Source organism: Diceros bicornis, chromosome 3 (genome assembly GCF_020826845.1).
Source record: "Diceros bicornis minor isolate mBicDic1 chromosome 3, mDicBic1.mat.cur, whole genome shotgun sequence".
Taxonomy (NCBI): domain Eukaryota; kingdom Metazoa; phylum Chordata; class Mammalia; order Perissodactyla; family Rhinocerotidae; genus Diceros; species Diceros bicornis.
The window spans coordinates 57,128,334-57,142,835 of record NC_080742.1 but is presented as its reverse complement, the minus strand read 5'-3'; the positions used below and the strand labels follow the sequence as shown (position 1 = coordinate 57,142,835).

Genomic DNA, 14,502 nt, shown 5'->3' with positions numbered 1-14,502 from the left:
GGAGGAGGAACCTAGGCACAACCCAGCATTCTCCTCAAGTCAAGGAGATAGAATTGGGAGTCTAGGAAGGCCAAAGTGGCAAACGTTCACAGAGCAGAGTTTCAGAGAAGAGAGAGCTACAAAGAGAGAGAACTGCAGAGATCTGCAGAGTACCCCTTGATATTCAACAGAATACCAATCAGTGCATGCCTGTGAGGAAACTACCCGAGGCTGGGAAAAGAACCATCCAAAAAGATTACAGGAAACAACTCATGAGCCCACAGACGGCCAGGAATAGTCTCTGTTATCACTGACCAGAACATAAAACAGCATAATTCATGAGGCATCAGGTAGAACACATAAGAGTTTGGCCTCAGTAGAAGGTGAAGTTCACCCTAGAATAAATGTTGTTCCCATCCCACCTAACAAAGCTCAAAAGCAACACTTTTAAGTTGAAAGAATCAAACTTTTCAAGTAACTTAAATACATCCCCCCAAAAAAGCTCAAGAATATTTATAAGACCACTAAAATACTCAATACACAACTAGATAAAATTCAGAAGTTCTATCAATCAAAAATTACAAGACATGCAAAGAGGGAAGAAATTACAACCCATAACAAGGAGAAAAAAAATCAATCAAAACTAACTCAGAAATGACACAGATTAGTAGACAAGGGCATTAAAACAGTTATTATATTATTATTTATGTTTAAAGGAGCTATATAAAATAGAGACATGAAAGATTAAAACAAAAAAGACCAAATTTAACTTTGAGAGATGACAACTACAACGTCTGAAATGAAAAATACACCGAGTGGGATTAAAAGCACATTACACACTGCAGAAGAAAATAACTTGAATGTATAGCAACAGAAACTACCCAAAAAAAGCACGAAAAGAAAAAAGATTGAAAAAACTAAAACAGAGCCTCCCTGAGCTCTGGAACGTCCTCAAACGTCAAATATACATATAACTGAAGTTCTTGAAACAAAGAAGAAAAAATGAACGGAGACAGAAGAAAATATTTGAAAAAATAATGGCCAAAATATTTGCAAATTGGATGAAAATTATAAACCCACAGATCAAAGAATCTTAACAAGCCCCAAGCACAAGAAAATTGAAAATAAAACAAAATTTAAAAAACTATATCAAGAGGCCGGCCCAGTGGCATAGTGGTTGGGTTCACATGCTCTGCTTCAGCAGCTTGGGGTTCACGGGTTCGGATCCTAGGTGTGGACCTATGCACCACTTGTTAGGTCACGCTGTGGCGGCACCCCATATACAAAATAGAGGAAGACAGGCACAGATGTTAGCTCAGGGCTAATCTTCCTAAGCAAAAAGACGAGGATTGGCAATGGATGTTAGCTCAGAGCCAGTTCTTCCTCACGAAAAACAAAAAAAAACTATATCAAGGAACACCAAAATTAAATTGCTTACAGAAAAAAAATCTTAAAAGCAGCCAGAGGAGAAAAGACACATTCCATACAGAGGAACAGCATATGTCTTACGAATGCAATGCCAGAAAACAATAGAGCAATATCTTTAAAATATTGAAAGAAAAACCTACAATGCTTTACCCAATGGAAATAACTTTCAAAAATAAAGATGAAATAAATACATTTTAAGACATATAGGGACCGGTCCGCTGGCGCAAGTGGTTAAGTGCGCGCACTCCTCTGCGGCAGCCCGGGGTTCACTGGTTCGGATCCCAGGCGCGCACCAACGCACCACTTGTTAAGCCATGCTGTGGTGGCGTCCCATATAAAGTAGAAGATGGGCACGGATGTTAGCCCAGGGCTTCCTCAGCAAAAAAGAGGAGGATTGGCAGTGGATGTTAGCTCAGGGCTGGTCCTCCTCACAATAAATAAATAAATAAATAAATAAATAAATAAATAAATAAATAAGACATACAAAAGCTGAAAGAATTCATCATCTGTTTACCTGAACTAAAAGAAATGTTAAAGTACTTCAAGGAAAAGGAAAACGATACCCGATGGAAATTTGTAACTATACAAAGGAATGAAGAGCAGTGGAAAAGGTAACTCCATAAGTAAATAATAAGATTATTGTCCTTATTATGAATATCTCTTAAAAAGATAATTAACTGTTTAAAACAAATTCATAAAAATGTTTTGCCAGACTTATATGTAGGTGTAAAATATAAGACAACAATAGCACAAAGGCTGGGAGGGGAGAAATGCAAGTATATTACCATTTCATTCTTATACTATATATGAGGTGCTATAATATCACCTAAAGAGAGAATGTGATAAGTTAAAAATGTATATTGTAGGGGGCCGGCTCAGTGGCATAGCAATTAAGGTCACGCATTTAGCTTCAGTGGCCCGGGGTTCGACGGTTTGGATACTGGGCGCAGACCTACTCACCACTCATCAAGACATGCTAAGGTGGCATCCCATATAGGAGAGCTACAACTCTACAACTATGATGCACAACTATGTACTGGGGCTTTGCGGAGAAAAAAGAAAAAAAAAAAGAGGAAGATTGGCAACAGATGATAATGCAGGGCCAATCTTCCTCAAAAAAAAGAAAAATATATAATGTATCATGTATTTTTAGTGAGGGAATATTGCCCCTAAGGGGGAATAAATCAATTCATGGGGTTCAAAAAAATATCTCTCATTTTATCTATAAAAACTGATATTCATACAAAATATAAACAGATATACAGGATATCTGTAGTATTAAAATGTTTGGAGGGGCTAATTAGGAAAAAGATGTCTAACAAGGCTTTTAGGGAGAGCAATAACAAAAAAAGGTTGAAAAACATTGCCATAAACTTCAAAGAAACAACTAAAATAACACTAAGTGTTATAGTGAATAAGACAACAAAGGAGATAAGATGAAATCATAAAATATACTCAATCCAAAAGAATGCAGAAAAGACAAGAAAAAGAAAAACTAAAAAAAACAGATTGGGCAAATAAAAAATTAAGAGCAAGATGGTAGATTTAAAACCAACCATATCAATTATCACATTAAAAGTAAATGGTCTAAACACCCCAATTAAAAAGCAGATACTGGGGCCGGCCCGGTGGCGCAAGCGGTTAAGTGCGCGCGCTCTGCTGCGGCGGCCCGGAGTTCGCTGGTTCGGATCCCGGGCGCGCACCGAAGTACTGCTTGGTAAGCCATGCTGTGGCGGCGTCCCATATAAAGTGGAGGAAGATGGGCACCGATGTTAGCCCAGGGCCGTCTTCCTCAGCAAAGAAAGAGGAGGATTGGCGGATGTTAGCTCAGGGCTGATCTCCTCACAAAAAAAAAAAAAAAAAAAAAAAAAGCAGATACTTTCAGAATGAATAAAAAAAAAAACAAGACTCAACTGTATGCTACCTATAAGAAATCTACTTAAAATATAAAGATGTAAATAACTTAAAAGAAGGAAAATACATAAACCACTGTAACACTAGTCAAAAGAAAGTTGGAATAGCTATATTAACATCACACAAAGTAGATTTCAGAGCAAAAAATATCAACAAGAACACAGGACCATTTCACAATAATCAAGAAGACATTACAATCCTAAAATTTTATATACCTGAAACAGAGCTTTAAAATATATGAAGCCAAAACTGACAGATCTGAGAAAAAAAGAAATAGACAAATTATAGTTGAAGATTTCAACTCCTTACTCTCAATAATTGATACAAGTAGACAGAAAATCAGTAAGGATATTGGAGATTTTAAAACTATCAGAAAACTTGCCCTTACTGACATTTATGTAAAATTCCACCCAACAACAGTAGAAAGTCCATTATTTTCAACAGCATGTACAACATTTCTTAAGACAGTCCTGCCTTGGGGCCATAAAATAAGCATCAATAAATTTAAAAAGATTCAAGTCACACAAAGTATGTTCTCCTGCCACAGTGAAACTGAAGAGCAAATCAATAAGAAAAGATCTATGGAAAATCCCCAAGTATTTAGAAACTACATACCACACTTGAATTAACACTGGAGTCAAAAAAGAAATCAAAAGGGAAATCAAAAAGTATTTTGAACTGAATAAAAATCAAAACAAAACATTTGATAATTTGTAGGATACAGCTAAAGCAGTAGTTAGAGGAAATTTTATAGCATTAAACACCTATATTAAAAAGAAGAATGGTCTCTGCTTTCACCTTAAGAAACTACAAAAAGAAGAGCAAATTAAACTCAAAGGAAGCAGAAGAAAGGAAAATCAGAGAAACCCAAAGAAATAGAAAATAAAAAATTAAAACAGAAAATTAATGAAACCAAAAGCTGGTTTTTTGAAAAGGCAGATAAAATGGATAAATCTTTAGTCAACAGATCAGGAAAAAAAAAAGAGAGAAGACAAAAATTACCAGTATCAGTAATGAATGAGTTGTTATCATTACAGATTCTACAGATATTAAAAGGATAATAAGGAAATATTACAAACAACCTTATGCCAATAAATTCAACAACTCAAATGAAATAGACATATTCCTTGACAAAACTACAAAAGACAAAAGCTAACAAATCTCACTCAATGAGAAATAGATAACCTGAATTGTCCTGTATCTTTTGAAGAAATTTAATTTGTAGTTTAAAAACTAATGCATAGGAAAAAATTCGAGATTTGGATAACTTCTCTGGTGAATTCTACCAAATATTCAAGCAAGTTATAACACCAATTACACACACTCTTCAAAAAAATTGAAGAGAGGAAAATACTTCACAACTCATTCCACAAACTCCACATTAATGGCACATAATTACAGGGAAACAAAATTACAGATCAATATCCCTCATGAACACAAATGTAAAAATTCTAAATTAAAGTTAAGCAAATTAAATCCAACAACATGTTGAAAGGACAATACATCATGATCAAGTGTGATTTATCTCAAGAATGTACAGCTGGGCTAACATTAAAAAATTAATCAAGGTAATCCACCTATTAACAGACTAAAGAAGAAAATTATATAAATATCTCAACTGATATAGAAAAAGCACTGAAAAAATATACTATACATCGCTGATAAAACTCGCAGCAAACTTGGTATAGAAGGGAACTTCTTCAACCTGGTAAAGGACATCTACAAAACACCTACAGCTAAACATCTGAGCTAAAACATACTGAATGGTGAAAGACAACGTCCATTCTCACCATTTCTATTCAATATCATCCCAGAGGTTCTAGCCAAGATAAAAAGCAAGCAAAAAAACAAACAAATAGAATCCAAATTAGAAAAGAAGAAGTAAAATTGTTTTCATTTGCAGATGACATAGTATTCAAGCCAAGGTCTTAAACATTTTTCAAAGGCACCAATAAATTTGGTGTTCAACATATAATTTCCAACTATATTCCAAGCTGGTATAGCAGATCCAAGGAACTAGTACATCTGTGGAAGATGTTACAAAGGTAGTGACTCTTTCTGCCTTTTTTGTATTCCAAATTTGTTATAAGAAAATTGACTAAGAAGAAAGAGAAAAGAAAGGAAGGGAAATAAGAAAGAATCCAAAAGGTACAAAATTATTTGCTAACTATATATATATATATATATATATATACACACACACACACACACACAAACACACACACACACATAAACTCAATTCAAACGAAAGAATAGATTAATTGTAATAAAGAGCATTTAACTTTGGAGATTTTTCAGAGTTATATATAAATAAAGCTTTTACACACTTCAAATTAATCAAAAATAAATTTTAAGCACTTTAAGTAGTTAATAACACAAAAGTTGACTTACCATAAATTTCTAAACCTGGTGGGAAATATTCTTTGTATTCTAAATCCTATCCACTAAGGCAAGGGTGAGGATGCATCTCATAGTCAACATTGCCAGTTTTTAATGAGAGATTTAAAAGGGTTGATTTAATTCCCAGATTTTTTTTTAATTCCACCTCATCAATAAGAAAGTTAATTGATGTGAGACATTAGAAACCCCAGTTACTAAAGATGTTTTATCCAATCAACGCCTCTCTCTTTTCTAAGCTACTCAGAAAGACAAACTGACACCTGGAGAAAGTCACACCTTCACAAATTACCCCAAATGTTCACTGTGATATTCAAGTTTTATACCCAAAGCCCCTTCTAAAAGATGAGAGCCAGAGAATGAACATTTGCCCTGTCCTGCTGCTGGAGACAGCAGAACCACAAAGAGCACCTACTTATGAGATTACTTTTCAGGGGCATAAGAATATACTTTAAAAAGGTACATATCCAAAAACCTACAATGAAGATGAATAATAAATATTTATATACTTAGAAAAGGGATATATCCCAAAAACCTACAATAAAGATGAATAATAAATATTTACATTCCCAGCCAAAAAATTCCACCGTCTAAAAAAAACATTTGATGTTTCCATTTCTGAATACTGAAGCAAAATAATGATTATAATAATTTTAATCAAAGTTAAAAGGTACACCTTATTACCTTGTTGATATAAGTTATTCGCCTTTGAACAGGCAAACAAGAGGGAAAAATCCTTGAGGCATTTTTATATTCTCACAACAATTATCTGATAATTACCCCATCATTACCTGCTGATGAAGGATTCCATTCTAAATTCTTAACATTTCTGATGTTACAGGCATGTTACTTCAAAAGTCCTACCTGGAAAGAGACTGAGAAGACTGACTGGAGATTTGTTGGAATCAATAGTTAGTTTGTGGCTTGCAGTTTTTGAAGGCTGACCTGGTAGGCAGATTAATTTAAGGGGAAGTCTAAATTTACATTGAATAACTCGAGGAATGCCTGAAATAAAAAGAGAGAAACATAGATTCATAGATTTGACAAATAACTCGACAAAAAAATTTGTACTACTAATAGTTTGAGTAGCAACATATCTTATCGTAAAAGTTTGTTGCCTGCCCATTTCATTTAGCATGACTGAAATAACTGCAGAGTATTATCATAATTCATATTTTTATATTATTGTGAAAAAGTGAAAAAATAAAATCTTAAAAAGGAGCATAGGCATGAGGTCTGCCTTTAATAGTAATACCATATTTTAAAAATCATCACAGTTGAAGACTATATAAAACATTATATATAGTTATATTCAATCACTAAACTGAGTCTTTAAGACCTTCAAAGCTCTGGACCTAATTCAAGACTATCAGCAAAAATGAACAAAGAATATGAAATTTATATCGGGAAGACTCTATATGACCATATCTAATAGTTTTTCCACCCAAAAAATGTTCAAATCCTTAGTTTTTTTCACTTATTTACAAATCAAATTATAATTAACAATTTACAATAAATTATGAGCACAAAAGCAGAATTTTCTCAACTGAAGTTCATGTCATTATACACATTAATATTAAGAATATTACTTTCACATAGATTAAATTTTTGTCAATCCATTTAACTTTACATATCACTGTTAAGTGACATTTTCAAAGACTTAACAAAGCCATTCAATTGTCAATTTTTTTCTATATGTATACAGTCATATCAAAATAGGTAAATGAATAAATAACAACAATGAAGAAGAGTTTTATGCTAGAATTAAACATTTTTAAAAATCATTCCTTTTAATATTTTTATAGAAAATGAAATTGAAACCAAAGCAAATTAGGCTCTCTACTTATAAATCTAGAAAAGCAACTCTACCATTTTAGTTTTCTCTCCTTTTATTCTAGGATTCTATTTTTGACTGGATAAGATAAAAAATATACAGAATCCTATATCTTAGTCTACTGCTATGGAGAAATGGCAAACTTAAAATGTTCTACTTGATGGATCTACACATTAATTCCTGTATTTCTTTAGAGTCAGTGAGCAGCTTAAAAACAGCAAAAGCAGGAACAGTTAAAGTTTGGGGACATGATTCTAAAGTAGGATCCTTAGAATTAGCAATATATTTTGTGAATGTCAATTGGAGTTGTGTGGCTTACTCTAAATTCAAGCTGGGAGCACACTTTTCAGTACTACTTATTCACTAGGATAATGAGAGATCACCAACAATGGCAAGCATATTGACATATGAGGTCAATTAAATACTGTTTCAGAGCATGTGGAGCATATTTGTCATTCTCTTCAACATAATCTATTATCCATCAAATTTTACATAGCTCATTTTTTGCTCATAACCAACAGATGTTAAATTCACTTTTCCTGGAATCCTAGATGCAAATTATAACTGGTGTCTCTTCAGAAAAGTCCCAGGGTATTATTTCCTGACATTCTGTGAGGTTTAAGAGGCATGTGTATTTGTACTTTAAAATCATGAAATGTTTTGACTCAAAATATTATGGTAACATGATCTAAGCTACTGCTCAAACCACAACTATCAATATTACCACCAAAAATAATGTTACAAAGGACTACTTTTTCCAACTTCAAGGAAATTTCCATATATTCCCTATATCCCCTAATTATGGAAATATACCTACTAAATATGTTTCCTCTACAATATATAAATTATAGCCTCAATTAACAGAAGCAGTCTGGAAAGAACAAGAAAACTGAAACCTATTTTCATTTCTTTCATTTTTAATGAATAGAATAACAGGAAAAAAACGTTTCATCTTCTGACAATTCTGTATATGCACAAAGAAAAGCTATCTTCTATACATTCAACCAAAGCATGAACTAATTGTTCAAACAAAATTTGGCAGTAAATGTTCTTCTAAAACGATAGTGCTAAAACTGTGGCCTCTACTTCACTTGGACCAGGTACTGATTGAATTTGCAATAAAAAAAAAAAACTTAATCATGATCAACAACACTGGCCTTATGTTATTGAGTCTATATATTTGAAGATTATTACCCTAAATTTCCAAGAACTCAGAGCTAAAGAAACTGATAGCGTATATATGTTTTCAGATATCAAAACAAACGGATTGCAAGCACTAATAAACCCGAGAAGGGAAATACATTATAACTCAAGTCTCAGTTGTTAGGTCAGTTAATGACAATATCACACACTAAGGCAATGGTCTGCAGTTGCTAAGATTTGTAGAATCCCTCCAGAAATTCGTTTCTCTCCAGGAATTGTAAACCTGTTTCACAGGACATTTGGAAAACATTACTTTGACAAATGATGACACTCATACTTAATATAACGATTATGGCTATTTTTTAAATGATGGCAGCTTGAAAAGTTTTACCATTAGGGGAAAAAAAAAGAGACTGTGAAATTCTTTAGAAACCAGTTTAAGGAGACCATATCTTTAAAAGGAAAATTACAATGCCAGTATTTTACATTACTTCCCATCAAATTAAAACCCAAGCATTTCAAAATATAATCTCTAGTATTTAGACATGGGGTTTATCAGAGGCACATTTCTATTGAGATTTACATTTTCTTGAGAAATTTAAAATGTAACTTTGGCTACCAAATACTTTCAGCCTATGACTGTATCCAAGAACCTGAAGCCAGGGACACGTAGAGGTACGTGTGGGTGTATGCATTTGCGTAGCTGCAATGAGGAAGGCGAGAATTACATGTATTTAAAGACTTTTCAAAGTTGCTAGTAGAATAGCTTTCAACTTAGTTGAAAGACCCTAATTGGTCCTAATTTTGCCTACCATCAGCGATATTTTCTCTATGTCGGCAAAACAGTCTCTCTATCCGGCTTATTCAACTTTCTGAGTGTTATGCTTAGAGAAAATAAAAATTTGGTCATTTATAATACTCAAATATTGGCCTACTCATTCATCAGACTGATTTTGTTCTGTAGTTTTTTACCAAATATAATCACCCCTTCTTCAAACACTTCCCTTTCTGGCCTACTAGAGGAAATGGGTAGTCGCAACTAGTATGGTGCAATTAATCACAAAATTATTTAACACTTAGAGAGAAAATTTTACATCAAAACCACTCCTGACAGAACAATTTTTCCAAGAAGAGAATTCTAATTACCCAAGAGTACCGTATGGCTGTCAAGAGGGAAGCCAAAATGTGCTTTAAAAAAGAGAAAAAAGAACATGTATATCAGAGTAGAGTAACTATATCTATATATTACACTTCTATATAATGCCTTTAGAATTCTTTTCAGGGGCCTGCTAGAGTCATTTCATATTGAAAACAAGGAACCCCAAAGCAGTAGCAATGTCTGGTAGCCAGAACTTCCTCAATCCTTTCCTGTTATGTCTGGCTACGTACTGTGCTCCATCTGCAGTCATGTTTCACACTGCCCATGTCATATAACTTTAATGCAGAAATATTGGAGGATAACTCTTATGGGACAATATAAAACCTTCTTTGCTTCTCTTTTTCCACATGTAAAAGCAGGATTGCTTATCTGCAATACAGACTGAACGGATCAGGCCAATAAAATGGACCAGCCTTTGAAACTTGAAGCCTTGTATGTAAGATCTAAGTAGCACCATATTATTTTCTTGCCTACTAGGTGAAATTGGATTTTTCAACTCTTCTCCCTAAAGCTTAATTATAATTTTAAAATATATCATGAGAGATTATTAAAATCGGCTTTAGCTTTGTATTTAAATACTAAAATTTCCATATATTGTGATTTTTTTTCTCATGTTTTCAGCTAAATTTATAGTAAAAGTGAATAAATTTCTTTCAATAATAACCTTTACTTATTTTTTAAAAGTTAAACAAATCATTTTAATAATAATACGGTAGTTTATAAAATTTAGTGCAAAATCTTATCAGTTATATGTAATCTGGCAAATTAAAATGCACATATTCAATATTAATAATAGGTTATTTTTTAATAACCCAAATTCTAATTTGATAAGTATACTTTATGTTATTAAGCTTCTATTAAATACTTCTATTAAAATATTTCTCATATAAATATATTTTCACCTCCCAGATGCTATGCAGCTCAGGTTGCTGGCATCACCAAAACTGTATGAGTAAATATTGTCATTATTTTATAAGTATTTTATTTATTTAATTATTGCTAATTAATTAATATTGTTACCTAAAATTTATCTTATAATATATAATAAACTAAGATAAACCACCACATTAAGTCTGTGTCTAGGAGGAAAAATAATTAAAGAAGGATACTTTTAAGAGTGCTCATCATGTACCCTGACACTGCACAATTCAAAGATGAGTACTTGATCCCTGTTCTCAAAGAGCTCAAAATCTACTAGGGGAACCAAAGGAACAAATTTAATGAAATTCATAAAATGATAAGTATTATAGTAGAGTCATAAACAACGGATTTGGGGAAAACAAAATGGGTAACAATCAACACTGACCAGGCAAGTTCAAGCGGTCAGACCCTTGGTGACCTTCACCCACAAATTCTAAACAAGACAAGGAATAGGCCCACAGAATAAGTACTCATGGCACTGATCAGAGAAAAAGGTGGATCTGCTGGGGTATGCAGAAAACAGACAATTTAGAATTCAGCGACAAACACTCTTTTTTCCTTACTCTTTCTTTATTTTAAGTAAAATAAGAAGAGAGCATACAGGTAAATTACCAGTGACGTACAAAAACAAGTTGTCAATGACATCTTTGATTTTTTTCAAAAATGTCATGGAGCTGGTTTCTTTCTTGTGATTCTGAAACAACTAATAATGAATGATGAGTCTCTGTGAGAGGAAACATCTACTATCCTCTCCATAGCAGGATGAAGGCACTGAATCCTCCTAAAGAGGTTTCTACAGTTAAACAAGCAGTCCATAAAAAGAGTTCATTCATGCTATAATACCAATTCAATTCATTGACCAAATTTCAGTTCTGAAATTCATTTTGTTCTAAATTATCTTTTCACTTACCATCAGGATTTCGATCTATCCATCACAGGCAATGCAAAAAGGGGCAGAGGAGAAAAAATGTAACAAATTATCTTTGGTAAAATTACAATACAAATTTAAACACACATCTGCTTAAAAATATAAATTAAAATATTCAAGATTCTCACAGATGATTTAAATGGCCCTCCAACAAAAATAAGTCAATTCACAATTGAAGAGGATAACATGAATAAATGAAATCTAACAATATATTTGCACTTCCATTCTCAGAAGTCCACAAAAATGTGTTATTCTAGTGTCAATGTGGCAAAAAGTTAAAGATATATGATTTAGCCAAACAGCAAAACAGACTCTAATATGTAAATAATATCAAAAGCATTAAATGAATTGTCAGAAAAAAAGTTGAGTGAAAGGCCAAATATATAATATTAATATTTCCAGTTAGTCTTGTTTACATTATAATTTCAGTTGGTAGATACTACTGTGGAGTAATGTCTCTGTTTTTGTTTTGTTTTGTTTTGTTTCTTTTGGCTTGTTTTAGTATTCTTTTACTTTTACAGACTGTTTTTACTTTAATTTCTAATTAACTTTCAACCAGTTAATGCCTATGCTCTTTAGTTTAGCAATAATTTATAATATTTTAAATTCTGTCTATATAAAAGCATAATACCCAAAAATGGTATGTGCAACTATAAGTTTATAGACTGATTTTACAACTCTATAATGTATTTTTAAGCATTGTGTCCACTTGCTATGTAACCCATTTCTCTACTTTAAATTTATTTTCAACCAGTGTCACTATTTTTCCTCAAAAACAAATGAAATAATTAGTTGAATTAAGGCATCAACAATCTCTACAACTGCTATTCAAAGTGTAACAAGAATAAAAAGTATAATGATGCCTATAATTACTGAGATGCTCAATTAATGATAAATGATCTAGCGATTTTAGCCAAATATTTCTTACTTTTTTATTTCACAATTCAAACTTAAAAAGCATTGAAAATTTCAATATTCTTTTCAGAAATACCTAACTAAAAAGCCCATCATTCCTTGACCCCTTATGGAAGTTTTGTATTTCTTTCCGAAGCCAGCATTCTCAAAGCCATTTAAACATAAAATATTTACGTAACCTCAAATTTTGAAAATATACATAAATGGTTAAAGTGGTCACCTCTACTAAAAATGAATTTTTAAAAACAATTTAAAGCAAAATAACTTAAAAAGCAGAAGAAATAGATTTTCAAAACACATAACTAAAGTTATAAAATCATCTCAGAGCATAGAGCTGTCAATGCACAAGTCATAAAATTCACTTAAAGAAAATAAAAACTACAATTGTTAAAAACATTGCTCAATATGCAAAGTGGGCATCAGTGGGGGAGGGGGAAATGAATACCGTATTTCTAAACCTTTCAAAACTAAGAAAACTGTATAGAAATGTTTAAAAAACACAAATGCAACATTGCTAAAATACCCTATTATCAGTTACAGTATGTTTAAAAGTTTTTTTAAAAAAGTAACAATTAATTATGCTTATTCTACCAATCAACTGATTTTCAAACTGTTACCAGGAAGAATTCACTACACAGGACAATAAAACTATAAAATTGGACCCAACTAAGTTGAAATTTATAATAGTTGAATCTCAACTGAACTAAAGATAACTTTTTTAATCTAAAGAGTTTCTTGAAAAAATATAGATCAAATTTTAGTAGATCTGTTCTTAAATATTTTAACATATCAGATACTGGAGTTTTATTTAGTCACTAAGGCAGTCTCTGGAAACTCTGAATATTGCCTTAATGTCAGAGTAATCCATAACAGTCTTTCTCACTCAGATTAGTCTTTTCTCTTTAGTTCAAATAAGTGAAGTCAGACTAAATACCACCCTTCTAACGGAAATAAAAATATATCATTTTTGCTATTAATTGAAAAGATAGAATCAAACATTATATGTGGAAATCAGCTAAATAGATATCACTAATTATTCATAAAACATAAAAGTAATTTTGGTATACAATTTTATAACACCAGAAAAGAACATTTTTTCATATAATAATATTTTACAATGTGTTTTCTCATCTTAAACATTTAAACATTTAACTCATCATTCCAAAAATTTTAAAGGAGTAATTACGTTTGTAAATTCGTGAACAATTGTATGTTTACCTGTTGGTCTGGAATAAGAAACAACAGCATTTCCTTCCAATTCAGGTGGCATATAACTTCCTTTTAGATAAACAGAAAAGGCTACTGTTCTAGTCATCTCTGGTGCTATAAGCAATGTAAAAGGAAGATAAGTTATGTAATTTTGGACAATTATTATTAACAACAGTTAAAATTAGGCATACACCACATGCCAGCTACCATCCTAAACACTTTACATGGATTAACTCATTTAATCCTCACAATAACCCTATAAGGCGGGTATTATTATTGGCCCATTTTTTTGTGCATGAGGAAACTGGCTACAGAGAGATTAAGAAGCTGGCCCAAGGTCATACAGCTACTAAAGAGCTGGGAACTGACTCCAGAACAAGGGCGCCTAACATTCTACACCACCGCTTCTCTTTACTCAGATGAACAGGCAGCATAAACAGAGAAAAAGGTACACAAAATGGCAAGAGAATTGGGGGGAGAAGGGACAGTACTTTATCAAGGCTAGAACACAAACTGCAGGGGAAGATGCAAGGGGAGGGGATTGGATATGGATGTAACTACAACTGCAGTGATTTAGCAGATCATGCATAGCCTTCTATATTCATGTATTTGACCTCCCATTGCCTTAAGATGTTTTTAAATGGAAAAATAAAAATAAATTAGAATGTGTTCTAG

The 14,502-nt window shown here is 32.5% G+C and overlaps 1 protein-coding gene across 2 annotated transcripts in view; it reads right to left on the bottom strand.

Moving 5' to 3' along the window:
• The window catches only part of BBS9 (Bardet-Biedl syndrome 9), a 433,858-nt gene that overhangs the window by 231,242 nt on the left and 188,114 nt on the right, over nucleotides 1-14,502 (bottom strand). The window contains exons 14-16 of one of the 2 annotated variants that reach the window (XM_058528025.1): nucleotides 13,837-13,941; nucleotides 11,686-11,700; nucleotides 6,583-6,723 (exon numbers count right to left, since the gene is read on the bottom strand). In XM_058528025.1, the coding sequence (XP_058384008.1) occupies nucleotides 6,583-6,723; nucleotides 11,686-11,700; nucleotides 13,837-13,941 (261 nt within the window). The remainder of the gene's footprint in view (nucleotides 1-6,582; nucleotides 6,724-11,685; nucleotides 11,701-13,836; nucleotides 13,942-14,502) is intronic. The other variant, XM_058528034.1, reaches the window with a different exon arrangement.